The following is an 18,518-nucleotide window of genomic DNA, read 5'->3' as shown; positions in this document are numbered from 1 at the left end:
GTGAGTGCAGCAGGCAGGTATGTCTCAGAGGGCTGCCTTGCCAGTGGGGAAAGGGGCCCAGTGAAGCCACCTGGAGATTACCAAGCTCGTGCTGTACAGTAACAGTGGCAGAAAGGGAGAAGCACGTTTGTTCCTTGCAGCTTGGCTGAGCCGCAGAGCCTGGGAGTGCCTTTGCTCTGAGCTCCACAGCCAAGGGCAGGATGCTGGTGCTGCCAAAGGGTGGGGCAGCCCACCTACAGACTCAGGCCTGGGGCTGCAGTGCCTTTCCAAGCTTGCTGCAAATCTGTCCTAGCCACGTTCCTCGCTGCTGTCCTTGCCACCGTCATTTCCCTCGGAGCAGGTGGCTGAAGCTCCCTGGTCACAGCAGCTTTTCAGGGCATGGCTGCTTGCACAACTGCTCGACTGAGTAGTCAGCAAAAGAGGTAAAGGAGCTAAAAATTGTGCTCCTGTTCCAGAAGTCCTTTATGTGAAGCTCAACAGATCTAAATTCTTCAGGACATAGATCTCTCTTACACCTTCATAAGCATCACTTCTTCATTTTGTTTTTGTCATGGCCAGTTACACCTCATGGCCCGTGAAATTTTCCAAGTGGAAGACACACTGGGAGACACAAAGGCATGAAGAAGATTAGCCCTCCTTTGTCCAGAGTTTTGCTTCCTTCCCTGCTGTTCTCCTCATTTCACTTGATCTATTTTAGCCACTACCACCACACTGTAACACAAACCTTGGTGCTTTGGCCAACATCCAGCTGTGAAATGTGTGCTCTTCTTCTGCATGATTCACTCTGCAGGTGTCAGGAAAGCTGTTCCTCGTACTCCTGAGTCAAAAAATGCAACTGTCTGTCAAAGCCTGGCAGAGAAGATGTTTGTATGAGCAGGGCACTCCGGGGTCCTTCCCAAAGAGGAACAGAAAAGGGATAGTGACAGGGGGGACATTTGTGAAGGTTGTCTTCATCTGTACTCTTTCTGTACAGCAAATGGAGAAAGAGAAATGGAGCATCCTTTAGAAGACATTCAGAGCATCAGACCAAGCTTCTGCTTCAAAGTGCTTCCTTAAACATCCTTTTCCTATGAACACTATTCTGGGCTGTACATAGTAAGAGTTAAGGCTAGACAGAACAATGTAGATCACAGATTTATGTAGACCCATCCCCTGCTTTTTGGTGCAGAAGCTGCCTTTCGTGATGTGTTGCTACACCTTCTGCTGCCTGCTGGTACCCTACACATAATGGTAAACGTGGGATGGTAAAACAGCCTGACAGGCAAAGGTATCAGCCACAGAGTTTGCTTTTTGGTGAGCCATCGACACTTGGAGAGATGTTTCCAGCAAGTGCACTGTATTTGTGTGCAGCAGCTCTTCCAAAGGTGACAGCAGGCATGCCACCATGGCCCCTGCATATCTGCCTGACAGGTCAGTGTGGGGAAAATGAAAATAGGGAGGCAAAGGGACCCATGTTATGAATCAGAAGTGCTGGTGCAGTTGGAGGAAGCTACAGCAGTCACAAACCCTCAGCATATGTGAAAACATTGCTTTGTTCTTCTTTTTTTTTAAACCAAACATATTTAATATGGCCATTTCAAGTTTTACATGAAGCATAAATCAAAGAGAAATAAGTGTACTGGGCACAACACGGGTTGTTTTGTAGCTTCTAAATTTCTTAAGTGTTAGGTCATTTTACTTACAAGTTAAATGGCTGTCTGCAAGAGGCCTTGGTTGGTCATAAATTGTCCTTCCAGTAATATAAAACACACCATTTGTTTACCACACGTATGCGCTTCCAAGTAGATCCAACAGCTCGTAAAGAACAAGAGCCCCTATGTCATCCCTACAGAGACCACTGCAATAAAGAGCTGTTGGAATGACTCTGTGCTCAGTAAGTGCAATCAGATCCAGCAACAGTAGCTTTTATGGGCTTTTTTCTCCCCTCCAGGAAAACCTGAGATATTAGTGCAATATTAAAGAGCTGTGATGGTTTTACCCAGAGTGGGATCTTACTCTTCCTGTGCTCCCACTGGTTTTGGGAGTGGAGTGAGGTTAACACTCACCAAAGAAGGTTGGAATCAGACCTGTTAGGATGGTTTGTTTTCATAAGGGATATGATTGATTAAAAAGAAGGTTAATTGAATATTATGCAGCTGCCACAGTAGTATAAACTCCAAGCTCTGGCTTATAAACAACATTTGTTGCAGAAAGGTTATTACCTGCTTACAATTGGAGCAGTGAGCCTTTCGTTCCTTGTTTATTCCAGGATGGTAAAGCAGTAAAAATGCACATGCTGGTACATGACCTCAGGTGGGCTCCTAGGAAATCTTAGCCCAGTTTAAGTAATAAATATGTTCTCACACCAGCAGAGGTGTGCCCTGATTGAACTCTGAAGAAAAACACCAGCTAAAAGCAGCATTTGATCTAGATTAGAAACCTACTTTAAGTGTTTGAAGTAGAAAAGCAGTAGGAGCTGATCTGAGTCTCCAAAGACTTTTGTCAATAGAAAAGATCTGAACAATTTCCTTTTAATAATATTACTGAATTTTTATTGTGATTTCTGTAGTTCTTGGACAGTACAGAGGGGTGTGATATTGATCCAATGGATTTACAGGCTAGCAGGATCATTTACACATTCACTGACTCAACCTCGGATCATGCTGAGGATGACCAGATTGGTCACAGATCCACAGGAGTACAGGATTCACCTTGCCCCACTGGAGGAGGCATCTAAGCTGGCTACTTGGAATCAGTGAGGAGAGTGACACATGTCTTTCAGAGGAAAAGTCATCCATTCCATGTGTCTAAAACAGGAAAGATTAATTTCACAAGAGGGATGTGCCAATCTCTTTCCATGGACTTTGAAGGAACCTGGATGGTCCATCCCATATACAGGAACCCTGAAGACAGGGTGAGGGTTTGTCCCATGTGTACCTGACTCTACATACCTGATTCTGACAACCAGCTCAGGAGGGATCCCACAGAGAGGAAAAAAAGTGCATCCCCTTCAGCTGCTTCTGCATAAACCTGCTGGTTCATTTGTACCAAGTGTAATTCACTGATTCACTGGCCGACTGCTTTGCTCAGCAGCTTTCATTCCAAACTCATTGCTGTGCCCATGAGGATCACCTGTGAACAGCCTCCTCACCCTCCCTTAAAGCTCTAGCCCTGTGCACACCAACGCACCTCTACAAAAACAAGCTGAAAATAGTCTCTTGAGTAGCTAACTCTTGCTGCAGCCAAATTAAATCTTTCTCATCAAGGAGCTGGATGAGACTCTAACTAGATCACAACTGATGTATCTATCAGTTGCTCACCCAATAATTGCTTCCCATCACATACATAATGCACAGATTAATTTCTCCTTTCTCCAAACCCAATATTCAATTTGCCACTGTCACGGCCCATCATAGTTCTGCTAATCTTTCCTATTTCTGTCTCTTTTTGGACAATGACCAAGTCAGTCAACAAGCCATTTTAATCAAAAATCCTCTGGCTGACAAATTTGTCCAGTCCTTGCTCTGAGCCCCTCTCCTGTATGATCTCTGCTGCACTGCCACTGTCCTTCAAATCACCTCTGCCAAGAGGCAGCAAAAGACACCTGGGCAGCAGGACTGTGCCTGCAGAACACACTGCCCTGCTGCCTCTCTTTCTGCCACCTCCATCTCATTTTTAAGTGGAAGCTCTTCAAGGCAAGACCATTCCACATCTGTGCTGTACCACATACCTGCCCTACCAGCTCCTCACCAGCTGTTCCTATGCACCACCAGAGTCCAACTGTGTTGGTGTGGTAATGACAGACCACGACCAACCACCATTTGCCAATAAAAAGAAGTAACAACAGACACAATAAATTATGAAAAAAAATTACTTTTTAATGTACAAAAGGTTTATATACAGGTTCAGCATGTTACCTCCATTCTTATGATGTAGAAAACAGCTAAAAATGTTCTTAAGATATAAATTTGACAGAACAATTCACCTACAGTACTTTTAGTAATGATGTCTTCTATACATAATATATACAGTGCTGGCAAGATTATTAGAATACTTTTTCAGTAAATGAAGGAAGACCACCACTGGAAAGTCCAAAAAATCTCAAGTCATTGGAGATTTGGTTTTGCTTCTGTATTTGAACTTTTGCTAATGAGATATCTGTGAGGAGGGACTCAGGAGCAATCGTTGCCCTATGCAGCTGCTAAAAAAGTCAGATTAGCAATCAAAGGACACACGAAAGCTTGATCCATCTCAGCACAAGGGATGCCCAGTTGTATTCCAAGCGTCCAGGACAACATACAATGTCCTAAAACATGTACTGCCCTCTTTTCATGAATGCAAAGGTAAGGGCAAGGTCAGTAACTGCAGCAGAATATATACAGCAGATTATAAAACAATCCCTTTAAACACAACTTTCACAGAAGACACAAATAAACAGCCAGGCACCTTGCTTTGCTTCCCTGTCCTCATGCACCCTGGACATCAGCAGGAGTCATTGAGGGGTGAAGGGCAGGGCTGAGAGCACCCTCTGCATTTGGGATGAAGATGGATGAGACTGCAGGATGCCGAGCAGCACCTCCCTGCACCAGCTGTACCCAGGGCTACCTGGCAGCAAAGCTGTCCTGACCCCGCTGCCAAGCACGGCTCCTGCCTATGTGATATCACAGAGTTTGCCTGGAGGTAGCACGTGGCATTTTCATGTCAGCCCTGGTCATACTGGGAAGAGTGATCCTGACATCAGCTTGTGCAAAAAGAAAGCAAAGACACCAGAAAACACCTTTATAGAGCCATCCTGGTCCTGTGCAGGGGACAGAGTCAGGTGCAAATGAGAACATCTCACTGATATGACAGGGAGATGGAAAGGAAAGAGTGAAGCTCTAGAGATGCTTGCTCAGTCCGGCTGTAAGAACCTGCAGGGGATGTCACACTTGTTCCCTGCCCTTCAACATATGGGGTACAAAGTATATGAGGCTATGAGAGCAGGATGAGAGGAGCTGGCCTTGTCCAACACAGTCTGACGTTAAGCAAGGCCTCCTCCCAAGTACATACACCCTGCTGCTTCTACCCTTTTGTCTAATGACAGCAAAAATAAATAATGCAACAAAGATCAACTTACTGGCAGGTGGGACTGTCCTGGAAACAGCTGATCACTATTATGAGCAGTTATATTCTGGTGGAAAATTTGGCTTCAGGAGGCCCTGCTCCTCCCATCTCTTCTCAAATGATGATTCCAAGAGATGCTCACTGACCAAGCTACTATTCAGACTCTTGTTTTGAGACTATACACGTTTAGTGCTGCAGGTGCAGTCTGCTAGTGCAGGTGCTGCAGGTGCAGTCTGCTAGTCAAATGAACAACTCAGGTTCACTGTGCTGTATTTTTTGGATACAGCAGTTTTTTTCATGCTGTGGGACACGTTAAGCTAGCACGGGGTGCATGCCAACCAGCCTGCTTTGGGGCAGGGTGCTTTGGCCTATGCTTGGCCCCACATGAGTGCAGCTAGGCGCCAGTTGTGTGCATGGAACCCTGCACTGAGCACATCACACAGATGAACCCTGGCAGATTAACCTGCTCCCCCAATAATGCCACAGTGCACACTGGGCTAGAACGATCGTAAAACCATCACCATCACTTGTTTGTGTGAGCACCTCAGCATGGAAAACCCACCAGAGAGTGAAGCTGCTGCAAAGCTGCACAGGGATACAGTAATGTGTGCTCCAGCACTCTGACATTAAAGATGCATGTGGGGCACTTGCAGAAAGTCACTGTGTTCAGAAGGTGCAAAGTTATGCATGTGTGTCAGTCTGCACGCCAGAGCCTTCCTGCCACGGGGGATTATTTCCCAGTGATTGCTGTTCCCAGGCCTCTGCTCCACTCTGCACATGATATAAACCACGTTGTAAACACATCTGATCAAAGTGTGCATTCACCTTTTATGTGTCTCATCAATGTGTCTTTCCAATGTTTTCTCAGAAACACCACTATGTTTTTATAAATGTACATTTTATATACGCTTCTGACAATACACTATATTTGATTTTTAAAGGAAGAGAGGCCTTGGCTACTTAACAAGAAAGCATGGTAAGGCACTTTGCTGAGAAGCCATTTGGAAACGTCGCTCTTTGCAAGGTGCAAAGGTATTTACGGTATAAAACAATACTGCTGGCAGAGGGCTTGTTTGGAGACGTAACTAAACCCTACTCTCATCAGAGCAGAATACAAAGTATGGCTTTTATTCTATCCAAAACCATATCCTCCCATTTCTTTCTGGGGCGGGTTGAAATCAGAATTTTTTTGCAAATGTAACTAAAGGGAAATGATGGGGAGTGCTATTTACAGGGCTTCCCAGAAGGGAGGGCTTCATCTCTAACCACCCTCATGCTGTCTCCTAGCTTGGTGGTGATACTGTTCAGTGCTCTGGGAAACCAAGACAAAAAAATAATACTAGAGGTGCACCCCTGTGGTACTGAACTGCCTGCATATAGTTTACATAATTCTGTACACAGACTTCTTAAAATTTTCACTTTGAAATCCTTGAATGTATTTAACACTTATAAAAAACCCTACTCTATTGAAACAGACTATTTTTGAAAAGCACATTCATACAGCTGCTTCACGCAGAGCCCCTTGGATAGCACCAAGGCCTTGTGCTTTACCGTTACGACATCATATTCAGAAATTTACTCTCTTCCGCCAGTGTGGTTAGCATGGAGCTCATATCACCTATTGCCATATTGCTTATCCCTGCAGGTATGGTGGGCAGTGTCAGAGAGTTTCGTGGAGTCGTCAGGCGAGAGGAGTTCTGGGAGAGGTTCTGCAGGATGCTGGGGCTCAGGGTTCCCGACATCAGGCTTGAATGGTCCCCATCGTCCATGATGGCATCAAAATCTATCTGGGGTGGCTCAAGCCCTTGAGAGTCCACTGTGCTGGACACCTGGTTCGTTCCTGGGGAAGGCAGAGTGGCTGGCTTGCTGTTTTGTGTGCACTGCTGCTGCCTGACCCGGCAGTCCGCGTGGTTTTCAAAGCCGTTGTTCTGCTCGTACATGTGGATTTGGCCGTAATAGTACATCAGGTTGCTGTCCCTCGTGCCGTCCGCGCACTGCTGGGCTGGTGCCAGCAACATGTCGCTGGTTCTTTTATGCATGGCCTCTGCTGTCTCCTGGCCAGGGCTGATGGTGTTTGTAGGATGGGGAGTTCTCATGTAGCCCAGCTGCTGGGCGGTGCGGACGCCTCGGGGTCGGCTGCCCGGGTTTGGCTCTGGCGGAGGACGAGGCTGGATCATGCCAGGCGGATACGCCTGCGCAGCTGAACCCATCACGCTCTGCTGAGGCTCAAAACTGGGCTGATTGGAGGTCATGATGGGCTGAGGAAAGTTCTCCTGAGCCACAGGGAAGTTCAGGTGGCTTGGCTGAGATGAGTAGTTCTGCTGGCTTGGTTCATGCATGACCTGTCCCAGTACTGTACGCTCACTGTTGCTCCTGACCATCAAAGAAGGGTCGGCCATGTCCATTGGCTGAGGGTGAAGGTGGGGTCCAGACTTTGCTGCCATGTTGCTGCAATTCGGAGAGATCTGATTTGGGTTGCCACTGATTGCACTGGGGCTCAGCATCTGATGTGGTTGGTTATACCCTGTGTGCAAGCCCATATCGGGGTTCATGCTGGGACCTAGGCTCACGGGCTGCTGCCGCAGCTGCATGCAGTTTAGCCTCTGCCCATCCATACCCATGTTTCTCTGCATAAAGCTCTGCTGCGTTGCATTCATGCTGTTGTCTGGCAGCTGCATCTGCTGCTGGTTGTAGTTCTGGTACTGACCAAAGTTCTGCTTCTGCTGGACCACCGCTAAGTTCCCTTGTGAAAACTGCTGCTTCGACTGATTGGACATGATATCAACTGTGCCCGAGCTGACTTCATTCCACTGGACAGGCATATTATTTTTATTCATGTCTGAAGAAGTATCAAAACTGATGGAACACTCTGCCATCATGGGTCCCAAGTGGCTCATGCTTGCCTCAGCCACCGCCATCCTGCGCTGGCCAGGCAAGGCTGGAGGCTGCAGCTTCCCACTTCCTTGGAAGTTCTGCATCTCATTGCCGTACCCCATGGAAGTGCTCTCAGCCACTGTTCCATTGCTCTGGGATTTGATGTACTGTACCACATCATCTGGCAGCATGATGTCATCATCTCCAATGGGTGCATCTGTCTCCCCGGACATGGCTTCCATGGTGATGTTTTCACTGATGCTCAGTGGTCGGGGTGAGTAGCTGTGCCGGGGCAGGCTCCCATCTGAGCGCCCGTAGCTCTGGAGACCAAAATTCCTCCTGTCTGTGGGGTGTGGAGGGTGGAAGGGGTTCATGCTGTTGGTGCTGTTGAAGCGATGAACTCGTGGGAGAGCCTGGGGATCTCCAGGAGGTCTCCTCACTGGGTCACTTGCCCGTCTTGTGCAGTTACCCTGCACCTCTTGGGGGAATGCTGGAGCTGATGGGTAGCCGTAGCTGTTGCCATCGCTGCAACGCCTGGGGCCTGGCGGGAGGCGGACGGAGGGCAAGGTGGGGTCTGGTCCATCCATAAGGGAGATCCTGTTCTTCAGGGTCATCCTCTCCATGTTTGGCAGGGGAGTCGGAGGAGGGCCCCCTGTGGCAGCAGCGTACTTGGCTTTGAGCCTGTAGTGCTGAGCTGGCGTGAGGTTCAGCAGACCCGGCATCCCGCTGCACTGGCTGGCCTCGCTCGACCGGCGGGAGGCATCCGTGGAGATGGGGTCGTAGGAGTCAGCAGAGCTCGTGTTATTGGGGCGGTGCCCGAGATGCGAAGCCTCGCTGGAACGGCGGCTGGAGAAGTACGGGGAGATCCCTGAGGACCTGCGGCTGACAGTGTAGGCAGAGCTGACGGTGCTCGTTGAACTGTCACGGCGCTCGTTGAGTTGGTTCAGCATTGTAACCTCGTTGACAGACAGCTCCATTATTCTGGGGTTAGGCAGCATAGCAGAAGAACCACCACTGTTTTCTAGAACAGAGCCTGAAAGAAAGTTTGCAGGGAAGGAAAAGGTTTAGTTAGCTGAGAAATTTCACTTTGGAGTGTTCTAGGTGCCAGAACACAGACCCAGAAAGCCACCCCCAAATATTTCATGGGAGTGATGGTGAGTTTCATGTGCTGCTAGTGAATTCAAAACTTAACTTCTAGCTAACATGTTCAAGCAAAGGTAGCAAGAAGTCTGGGGAGAGAAGTCGTCCCTGCTGCAGGGTGTTTCTAACCTTATACTCAGCTTCTGAGGAAACGTGTCTACATGGGCTTCCCTCAATAGGACAAAAGTAGGACTGGTGTGAACAGTGCCACTTGGACAGCACACACCAATAACCACAGCTACTCTCTGGGACAGATGCACATGGAGGGCAGGCCAAGAGCCCAAAGGTTGACATTCAAAGGCTCTTCCAAGAGAAACCCAAGAAGCTTTGAGATCTAGTATAACCCAGGCACTATGCCTTTGGATTTCTTGCAAAGTTAGAGGATTTCTAGAGGGTTCAAAAAGATACATTTACCAGGAATCACCAGCCAGTGGGAAATGAGCATATGAAGCTGGAGGCAATAGCCAGGAGCTTTTGAGTGACAAAAGGCCTGTCAGAGCAAGATTATGGAGGGAGGTCTTGTCGGGATTGCTGCTGTGCTCCAGTGGTATCCCAGGAAGCACATTAGCCCCTGGGGAACTGTTACTGCCAGAAGAAATGCAAGCAGCCTCTTGGCTGTAACTGGGACAAGTGTGGACAGCTGTGTCTGGGTTCTGGGCAAGCTCAAGAACAAGGACACCAACATCTCTGTCTCCCTTCATAGGTCTGTAGAACTGAGAACCTGGCTTTCTCTGGCACATCAATAGATGGCTGTGTTTACACCCAAGCTGTCCATTTTACCTGACATCTTTATCTATCAAAGCATGACTCAGAGGCAGTAAGAAATGATCCTCATTCCTCCAGGCCAGACTCTTGGTTATGAACCCAAAGTCAAACTCTGGAAGGTACGTACAGGACATGGTCCAGGCCCAGGGCTTACCATTTCCTGAGATGGGAGGCAGCTTGGTGTTTCTGGCTTGTGGAGCTGGGCTCACCCATGAGCAGGAATCCTTAACTGTCTTGAGTTTCTCTTTCTTGAGTTGTTCAAGTCGTTGCATTGTCGTCATGTGTTTCCTTAGCTGCAGGCTGACTGCCGAGTTACCAGATGAGACCGTTGAGTCCACGACAGGAGCGTTGTCATCCAACGCCGTCAGATCTCCCAGACTTCCCCCGCTGTGCATGTTCATTTCTACTCCACTGTCATTGTTGTTGGTGCTGCCAAGGGGTGATGGCTCACTGCTGCATGACGACTGGCCACCAGGACTGGACTGACACATCTTGGGGAGGGAAAAGAGGAAAAAGAGTTGGGCAGGTGAAAACACGCATGGGAAGACATCAGGAGCCCAACATCCCCAAGGTTAGTCCTGGAGACTAGGGGAGCTCCTATCCTAGGCTCTCCCCTGTCCTGTTACCCCTCCCTGCTGCAGGATCTCAGCTCTTCCAAAAGGCAGGTACCTCCTCCCTGTGACAGGAGGATGGGACAGCACCCCACAGCTGGACAAACCTCGGTGATTCGGCTGCAAGGTGGAGAGAAACCAAATGCTCTTCCTCCAAAAGAAGGACAGATGTTTCTCGAAGAAAAGCAGCACGTCACCTGGTTGTGCAAGGTATATTGCAGCAAACACTGGCTTATCTAACACGGGATCAAGGCTTAAGTATTTCAGACACAACGTATTTCTGTCTTTAAAATACCCTAACATATAATTAGGTTAGCTGACAAACTTCCCTGCCAGATAAAAACCTAGTTCACTGTTTGCAAACTCCCACCTGCAGATAAGGCAGATAAGCACCATAAATATTTATTTTATTTACATTAGGAATGTAAACTACTCACACTGAGTAGTTTATTTACAGCAGACACTATATGGTATGAACTTGCTCTGCTGCTGCTACCAAACAGGATGCCTGGCTTTTCTGCTCCAGGCCCATGCTCCAGCAAAAAATGGGAGTGCTGAATAGGCAATGTACTCTGCCCTGGGCCAAGGTGGGAATGCAGTGTGCTGCAGTGTTTTTACTTTACTCCATAGCAGTCCCCCATGGGCAGGATTGACTGGCTCTGATTGCTCTTCAGTCCAGATGATAGAGATTGCAGTCCCAAGATTTATTGGGAAGTTGTGATGCTGGGAGAAAGGTGGCACAGGGAATACTTGGGCACTGCATCTTTCCCCTTTCTGCACTCAAGCAAATTTCTCCTATTTCTCCCCACTGCCCCACATACTTCCACTTCCACCTTGCAAGGGTTAAATGCACACAGAGATCTGCAGGAGATCATGCTTTATACAGCTATTTTAACACAAAGGATTCTTTGCTCACCTTAGTACCGACTGTCCTTAGGAAGGTAGAGTAAGGAAGGGTAAGTGGGAATAAAGAACAGGTTGTTAGGACAAAGACAGCATTAACAAAAAGGACCAGGTTAGTAAAAGGAGGAAGAGGGAAATGCAGAATACAGCACAAATTACCAACATACCTCCCACTCCCATAACCCATCTTCCCTGCTTTCCCTCTTGGGGGCAAAAATACAAGCTCCTAGGAGAGACTTTCTACCTGTTTCCATGGGTTTGGGGTGACACACAAATATGGTTCACAACAAAGAGCCCGAGAGTGATGGGAACCAGTGGGGAATGTCACCCCTCCCACCACCCCAACGTTATCCACGAAACAGGAGCTGGATGTGGACCCACCAGATGAGATGCCACCTGTCAGACGTGCACAACTGAAGTATGCAGTGCTAGAGAGGGACAGTGAAGAGAAACACATGACCCAGAGCCCTGCTGCCAGTGAGATGGCTTGGCTGGAACCCTGGGAGCACAGAGTGCTAGGAAAACAAGCCCATACCTTCAGGAGAAGCAGGGTGGGGAGCTGTAATTGTGTCAGTGTTTTCATAGGAAAAAAACCAATAAAACACATAGAGGAAGAGTGTTGGAGAAAGGTCATTCTGTCCAATGGTTCTCACACTCAGCTTTTGTAACACAGTACAGAACCTCATCACAGGAAACTGTTTCTTTAGTCAATTAGAGACATTCTGGATGTATAAATACTAAATTTTTTCCTAACTGAAACATGCTGCTTATTAGTAATTTGTCCAAAAACACATCCCCTAACCCTTCTGAGAAAGTCATTGTAGCTCCAGGGCATGCTTTTCACAGGAATAACAATCTTTTAGCCTGGATTCAAATAAAGAAAATATATATTTTGGAGATCCAAGTCCTCTCAGCTCAAGTGGGAAGTCTGGGGAACATGTAAACATTCCTTTGCAGGTGAAGGTCTTTTCTTCTCTATCTAGCCCATACCCTGTCCCACTCTGAGCTGATGCAGCAGATCAGAACTTTGGGCACAAGGGTGAAAAGAAACATCAAAAGGCAAAAGTGATTCATGTATTGTGATGCTCCATCTTCTCCTCCATCCTGGATAGGGTGGAAGAGTTTTGATGTGTTTGAAACCACCACTATACACAGCTCCTTAGTACCATTAACCACACTGCTACCAATTGGGGAGCTGCTGTAATGGACAGAAAGCTGATAAATGGTCTTTGCTTCAGGTGCTGGAGCTGATCATGGCTGATCACGGTTGACAGTCTGTACTCTGTGGGCCACAGCATTGTTCCCATGTTTATTCCAAATTTTAATATTCTTATAATTTTTTTCTATGGCAGCTGGGAGTCATGTATTGAATTTCTGTACTGCTGAGTAATCTGCTCTAGCCAACCTCAGCTGATCAGGGAGGTGGATTAGATGATCTCAGGAGGTTCCTGACAACCCCAGCGACTTTGTGCTTCTCTGTATGGTGGACAGGATCAAGGAATTGAACTTGCTTTAAGGTACTCAACAAAAATAAAACAGCTGGTTTTACCCCACTGGCTTAATCAAACAGCAGCAGACTAGAAAGAAAAAAGGATGCAGGGAGGAGGGGAAAAGAGACTGCTTAAGCCAGGACCTTTGCTTCAAGAAGCGTTCAGCAATCTGTGCCCTGTGGTCATTGCTCAATTTAAACTGGTGAGGTAGGTAAAGCTCATTTGACCACAACACTCTTGGGTTTTACCCACTTTCACAGCACAGGAATGCCAAGCTCAGCACAGGGCATCACATGGCCCCCATGACTACATGGGCAGGAATTTATGATGCTGGGTAGGAAGGTACAAAATTTACTGGACTGTGCCCTGACCTGCAGTTTCATTTCTGGACTTGAACTTTAGGGTTGAAGGGCACCTGCCCAGAGAGGTAAATAGCATACAAATGCTTCGTGCCCCTACTGCATCAGAGAGATCAGGAACCATGTCACTTCTGCCAAAAGCAACTGCTCTTACCACAGAATTCTCTGTTTTTATCGTTTTGACTTGTAAGCAATCCTCCATGCTCCTCGTGGTGCTGTTGGCCTCGGGGGTCTCCTCGGACACCTTGCTGCTCTGCTTGGCACTTGCCTCATTGTCCCCATTTTCCTTGAGTGGAGGTGGCCTCGGGTGAACGTCATTGCGCTGCTTCTTGGTGACATGAGCATCAGGACCGTGCACTGTCTTGACATGTTTCCTGAGGGAACTGGGGTCTGTGTACCGCTTTGTGCAGCCAGGGATTTTACAGACGTAGGGTTTCTGTCAATACAAGCAAATCTTGGGTTATATTTAGGATAAGCCCAAATATTCCAGGTACAGTGTCTGGGCCAAGAAAATACAATGAGCCTAGCAGCAGGCAGCAGCAAAATGTGGAGCATCTGCTCCACAGGACTCTGTAAGACTGAGATATGGAAGATGTGATATATGGGCTGCTGCTGATCCACACAGACTTGGCTGGTCATTTCATGTTGGCTAAACTTCTTGTTTTCAGTTTCTGGATCAAAAGACAGCTAAGAATTCATGAAATATTTTCCTAGTATTACTTTCCCATGTATGTATTTGCTTGGGTGGCCACAGGAATGTTTCCTGATTAAGGATGGGAGGGAGGTGATGTAGCAGACTGGGCATAACGCATTTGCTCTGCTAAGGTGGGGTCTACACTAAGAAAATGTCTGAAACCTTTTGGCTGATGGAGGTCCAGTGAATTCAAGCCAGACTGGATTCACCCTACTCAATCTATCATACCACTCCAGCACCTGTCACCTTGAAATCTGCTATTGTGCAAAACAAACCACAGGCATGCAATGTTTTTTTCAGATGACAGCACTCTATCCTGAATTCATGAATCATTGATTGCCATAGGAAAACAAGGCTGAAGCCATGCTTCTGAAAACAGAAGGCAGCAAACAGATACTTTTATTCTTTTAACTTTTTTATTTTACTGAGTCTCCAATTCCGAAGTGTATTAGCACTGCAGTTGTTTGAGCTGGTGCTGCTGCACTGGAAGCTCTGAATTCATCACAAGTTCCACTTTTGGCCTCACAACTACTCTATGTATTTTTCTGCCAATGCATTAGGATAAATCCATGAGAAAAAAAGACAGATGTTATATGAAGGCTACCCAAAATGACCATTCCTATTCATTTTTTAAAAATCTGTTTTGTAATTTTGTCCAGGAACTTAAGTGAAAAAATACAAAGGAGTATATATTCTTTGCAGAAAGCCAGCATCACATGAAAAACACTGAAAGTCTGTTTTGTATTCAAAAGCATGCTTCCTGACTGATACTGGCATATCACTCAAACCACCTAAATCCACGTAACACCCCACTGAGGTAAATATATTAAATATTTTAAAGCTGGGTAAACCAAAGCACAAAAAATTAAAATAGTTTGTTTAAAAATATCATGCAACCTTTTGCACAAGCATTATATTATTACTGCTATTAAGCCATATTACAAAGAACAGAACCCCTACCACATATGCTGAAAAAATCCTGTATATGAAGAGCTCAAAGATTTTTTATAAATATCCCTTAGGCTCAACAGTTCTGATTTTTCAGAGCCCAGCAATTAGGGTAACATGATCACTGTTTCTTGGACAGCAGACACTCCACCTAAGGGGATTCAATCATCCTCTTAATCAGACCATACCCCTTACAACTGAGCTGGGCACAACTCCTGTTTCATTGGCGTGCCTTCATCTATTCTTAGGTTATCCAGATTCAGACACCTAGTGACATCTTCACCCCAGTAATGACAAGAGTTTAGGTATCTCAGATGCCTCCCTCCTACTCATGCACATATAGGTTAATACTCCTTAGGGTGGGAGAACTGGAGAACTCCCCACGCACCAAGCAGAACTGGATTTCAGTGTTTTACCCTTGTTCAGCTTGAGTTGCTGAAAATGTCACTCTGAGTCTTTGGCTAGCCATGAACTCATGCCCCTCTGTGTATGCACTGCAGAGTGGTCACAGGATGAAAGCCCCTTTTCCAGGTGTAACTTTGAAGGTATCAAAGGGATTCAAACAGTCACTGCAAGTTTAAAATGAAATAATGCGTATGACATTTCAGCAATCAAACCAAAGCCAGTGTGGTAACATATCCCCAGCCTTGAACTTCAGCATGTTTGGACCATACACCTACATCCTGTCACACGATGATAGTGACAAACACAGGAAACTTGGAACTTCCCCCTTAGAGGAGACCTGGATGACTAACTCTGACACTGGTGTATTCCAAGTAAATACTGCAAGCAGAGGAAAATATTTAGAAGGTAGCTAGGAACCATAATAGAGTTACCAACAGGCAATGGGAAATATTCACAGCCACGAACTTCTGCTTTGCATTTGTGTGGTTTTGTGAGCCAAGGTCTCAGTACAGTTTGCTAAGCCAGTGGTCATGGCCACAGCTGGATGCAGGACCCTTGCCTGGGCCTGCTGCCCAGTGTGCTGAGCTTTGCTGTGAGGGATACCATCTGCTGTAAAGGATCATTTGTATGACCCTCAAAAAGAGGGTGCCAAAAACATGGCCCAGAGAGCCATTGTAGAGAGAGCCTAAAGATCTACCATAAGTCTTGGGGTGTGTCTGTACTGCATTAAGGAGGGTTGAAAGGCAGTTCAGGAGTGAGTGTGACTGCAAAATGTAAGGTTGTTTGGAGAATGGCAGTTCCTTGTAGTTGCCATAGCAAGAACAGCTGGTCTGGTAGAGAACCTCACTAGTGGCTGTGCTGTTCCTACACCAGAGAAGGGGCTGGTGTCCTTTAGGAGAAGCAACTGAAGAGGATAAAACCCCTATCTGTTATCTGAATCTTTAATTTGAGTTGTTTGAAAGCAGCTTGTGCCAAGTGTCAGCATATGTAGATCAGGGTCAACAAGACACATGGAGTTAGATGCTGCTGCCCTAAAGCCTCACCTTCTTGCACAAGGGAAGCCCAAATGATCTGACTTTCAAGTGTGTTCAAGCTGTGCTCAGATGAAGTGAGGAGTCACTCCAGATCCAGTGCAGCTCCTGGTCTGGATCACCTGGAAATCTGAACCCACTGGAGAAACTACATTTACTAACACATTCAAAATGAAAATTCCACAAGGGACATTAGCTGGCTGAGAAGGGAAACTGCCCTGCCTAGCAAAGCTTCTGGTAAAACTCCAGGGATCTCCGCTCACATACTGTCAGTGTGCACAGACTGGGCTGAGTGAGTGTGTATCCAGCACTGAAAGCTGTGCTGGCAGTCTTGATCCATTCACATAAGAATCCTTAGGAACTGAAGAGAGATGTAAATTTCCTTTAAGACAGGAAAAAATGTTGCAAAAATGTAAATCTTCAGTGGCTTGAGTCATTTATTCAGCTTATGAGTGAGAATATGGAGAGTGGCTTAACACTACAAAATTAAGAGGTGGAAGTAACAACAATGGAAGGGACACTGGATCCAGCACTGGAGGAAGGCAGAAAAGGCATCCAAGGCTGAAGAATGAGCGATTTCCAACGTTGAAAATGTGAGATTAAACCACAACTGCCTACCTTTCAGGGGAAGAAGCTTTAACATAGAAAAATGATGTAGACAACGAGAGGTTGAAACCTATCTTTTTAGTCCCTCCTGGCCTCACGGTTAGTGTAGCCTTTATACAACTCCAAACTATCCAGTTTAAGTGTGGATATGGGTTAATTTTAATCTGTGTCTTGCTGGTGGAGAACAATCCTGATGTTTGGGCTCATACCCAAACCAATTCAAGTAACACTGAGATCCTGGTCATTCATCAGTCCATCTCAGCATCATCTCAGCATGGGGAGAGGATTCTAGATTTTGAGCACTTATTCTGACTCAAACAGAATCTCTGAAACCTACAGAGCTTTGGTTATCACTGACTGATACTCTGCCAGAGATAAAAATACTCCCAACAAGCCCTTTGTAGACACAGCATCGCTTCAAAAGGCTGTCAACCGTGGCAACTGCGTTCCGTTCTCCAATAGTCTATATTTAACTGTTGCAAATTAGGCTACAGACTGAATTCTTCATGGCTGAAAACACTATTAGAACTTTGGAGTGTTGTTTTTTCTTCCCCTGTCAGCTAATTAGTGGTAATATAAATTTCAGTCGTCGGCCGTGGTTGATTGCAACAGACCATCACATGCGTTACAATAAAGGCAATTTCCTCTGCTCCCCAACTACTAATAGTGGGTCTTAATTATCCAAGGTTAACAAAGCATTGCATTGTGCTCTATCATTGTACATCAAACGATGGAGGGAGTAGTATTTCCAGAGCATTAGGATCTGGGGTAGCTGTTATATTACTGCAAGTCTGCTCCACAGTAATATGAAACACCACTTGCACAACTGTACTATACTATCTGTGCTATTAAAAATTATAAATTTGGAAAATGCTTGTTTTCATTTCCAAAGTCAATTAAAAAGTTTGCATACTTTAACATCTGTTTATGATTTCAAACACAGCTTTCATAAATATAAAGCTAATGTGGTCTGGCTCCCCAGCAAAATAAATCCCATTAAAAAATAAGATAAACCTCTTATTACAGTAGGTTTCTTTTTACATGTGTCCAGAGTGTAAAGTGTATGTTTATTGTCAGCAAAATTTTAAAAAAAGCCCTCCGTTGAGCTGTGGTGAGCCCAGGCTTACCTCATTGGAATGTGTCCTGTTCTGGTGCTTGGCTCTGTCCGAGGCATTGGAAAACGCTTTATTGCAGCCCTCGTGTTCACAGACGTAAGGTTTTTCTCCAGTGTGGGACCTCAGGTGTGTCTTTAAGTTCTCCAGGCGGGAATAGGCTTTGGAACAACCCTCAAACTAAAATTAAAAAAACACACGAGGAGTGATTAATTAACCAGAAAAATTTGATTTTCCCCCTGCCTAAACCCTTCTCATCTGTTTCTCATTCTTTCTTTTTTTTTCCTCTTTTAAAGGGCTTGTGTTTTAGGGAACAACATCCACTTTGTTGGGAGAATTTGCTTCCCTAGGCAGTCTGAGAATTTCAGCAGTGAGTCATAGTTGAGGTGCTACTCCATGTTGGGTACCCACCTGACATTCCAACAAGTGGCTCTTTTTTTCCAGTAGGGTTAAACACTTCTTGACTCCTCCCAGAGGTCTCTTAGCCCTTCCTGCCAC

At 46.1% G+C, this 18,518-nt stretch overlaps 1 protein-coding gene across 3 annotated transcripts in view; it reads right to left on the bottom strand.

Annotated features, from left to right (window-relative positions):
• Positions 1-3,842: 3,842 nt before the first annotated feature.
• The window catches only part of GLI2 (GLI family zinc finger 2), a 189,365-nt gene continuing 174,689 nt past the window's right edge, over positions 3,843-18,518 (bottom strand). For all 3 annotated transcript variants that reach the window (XM_063400841.1, XM_063400840.1, XM_063400842.1), the window contains 4 exons: positions 18,036-18,200; positions 13,379-13,660; positions 10,016-10,352; positions 3,843-8,989 (listed from right to left, as the gene is read on the bottom strand). In XM_063400841.1, the coding sequence (XP_063256911.1) occupies positions 6,636-8,989; positions 10,016-10,352; positions 13,379-13,660; positions 18,036-18,200 (3,138 nt within the window). In that variant the 3' untranslated portion in view covers positions 3,843-6,635. The remainder of the gene's footprint in view (positions 8,990-10,015; positions 10,353-13,378; positions 13,661-18,035; positions 18,201-18,518) is intronic.

The sequence above is a fragment of the Prinia subflava genome, chromosome 6 (genome assembly GCF_021018805.1).
Source record: "Prinia subflava isolate CZ2003 ecotype Zambia chromosome 6, Cam_Psub_1.2, whole genome shotgun sequence".
Taxonomy (NCBI): Eukaryota; Metazoa; Chordata; class Aves; order Passeriformes; family Cisticolidae; genus Prinia; species Prinia subflava.
This window is presented reverse-complemented; position numbering and strand designations above follow the sequence as displayed.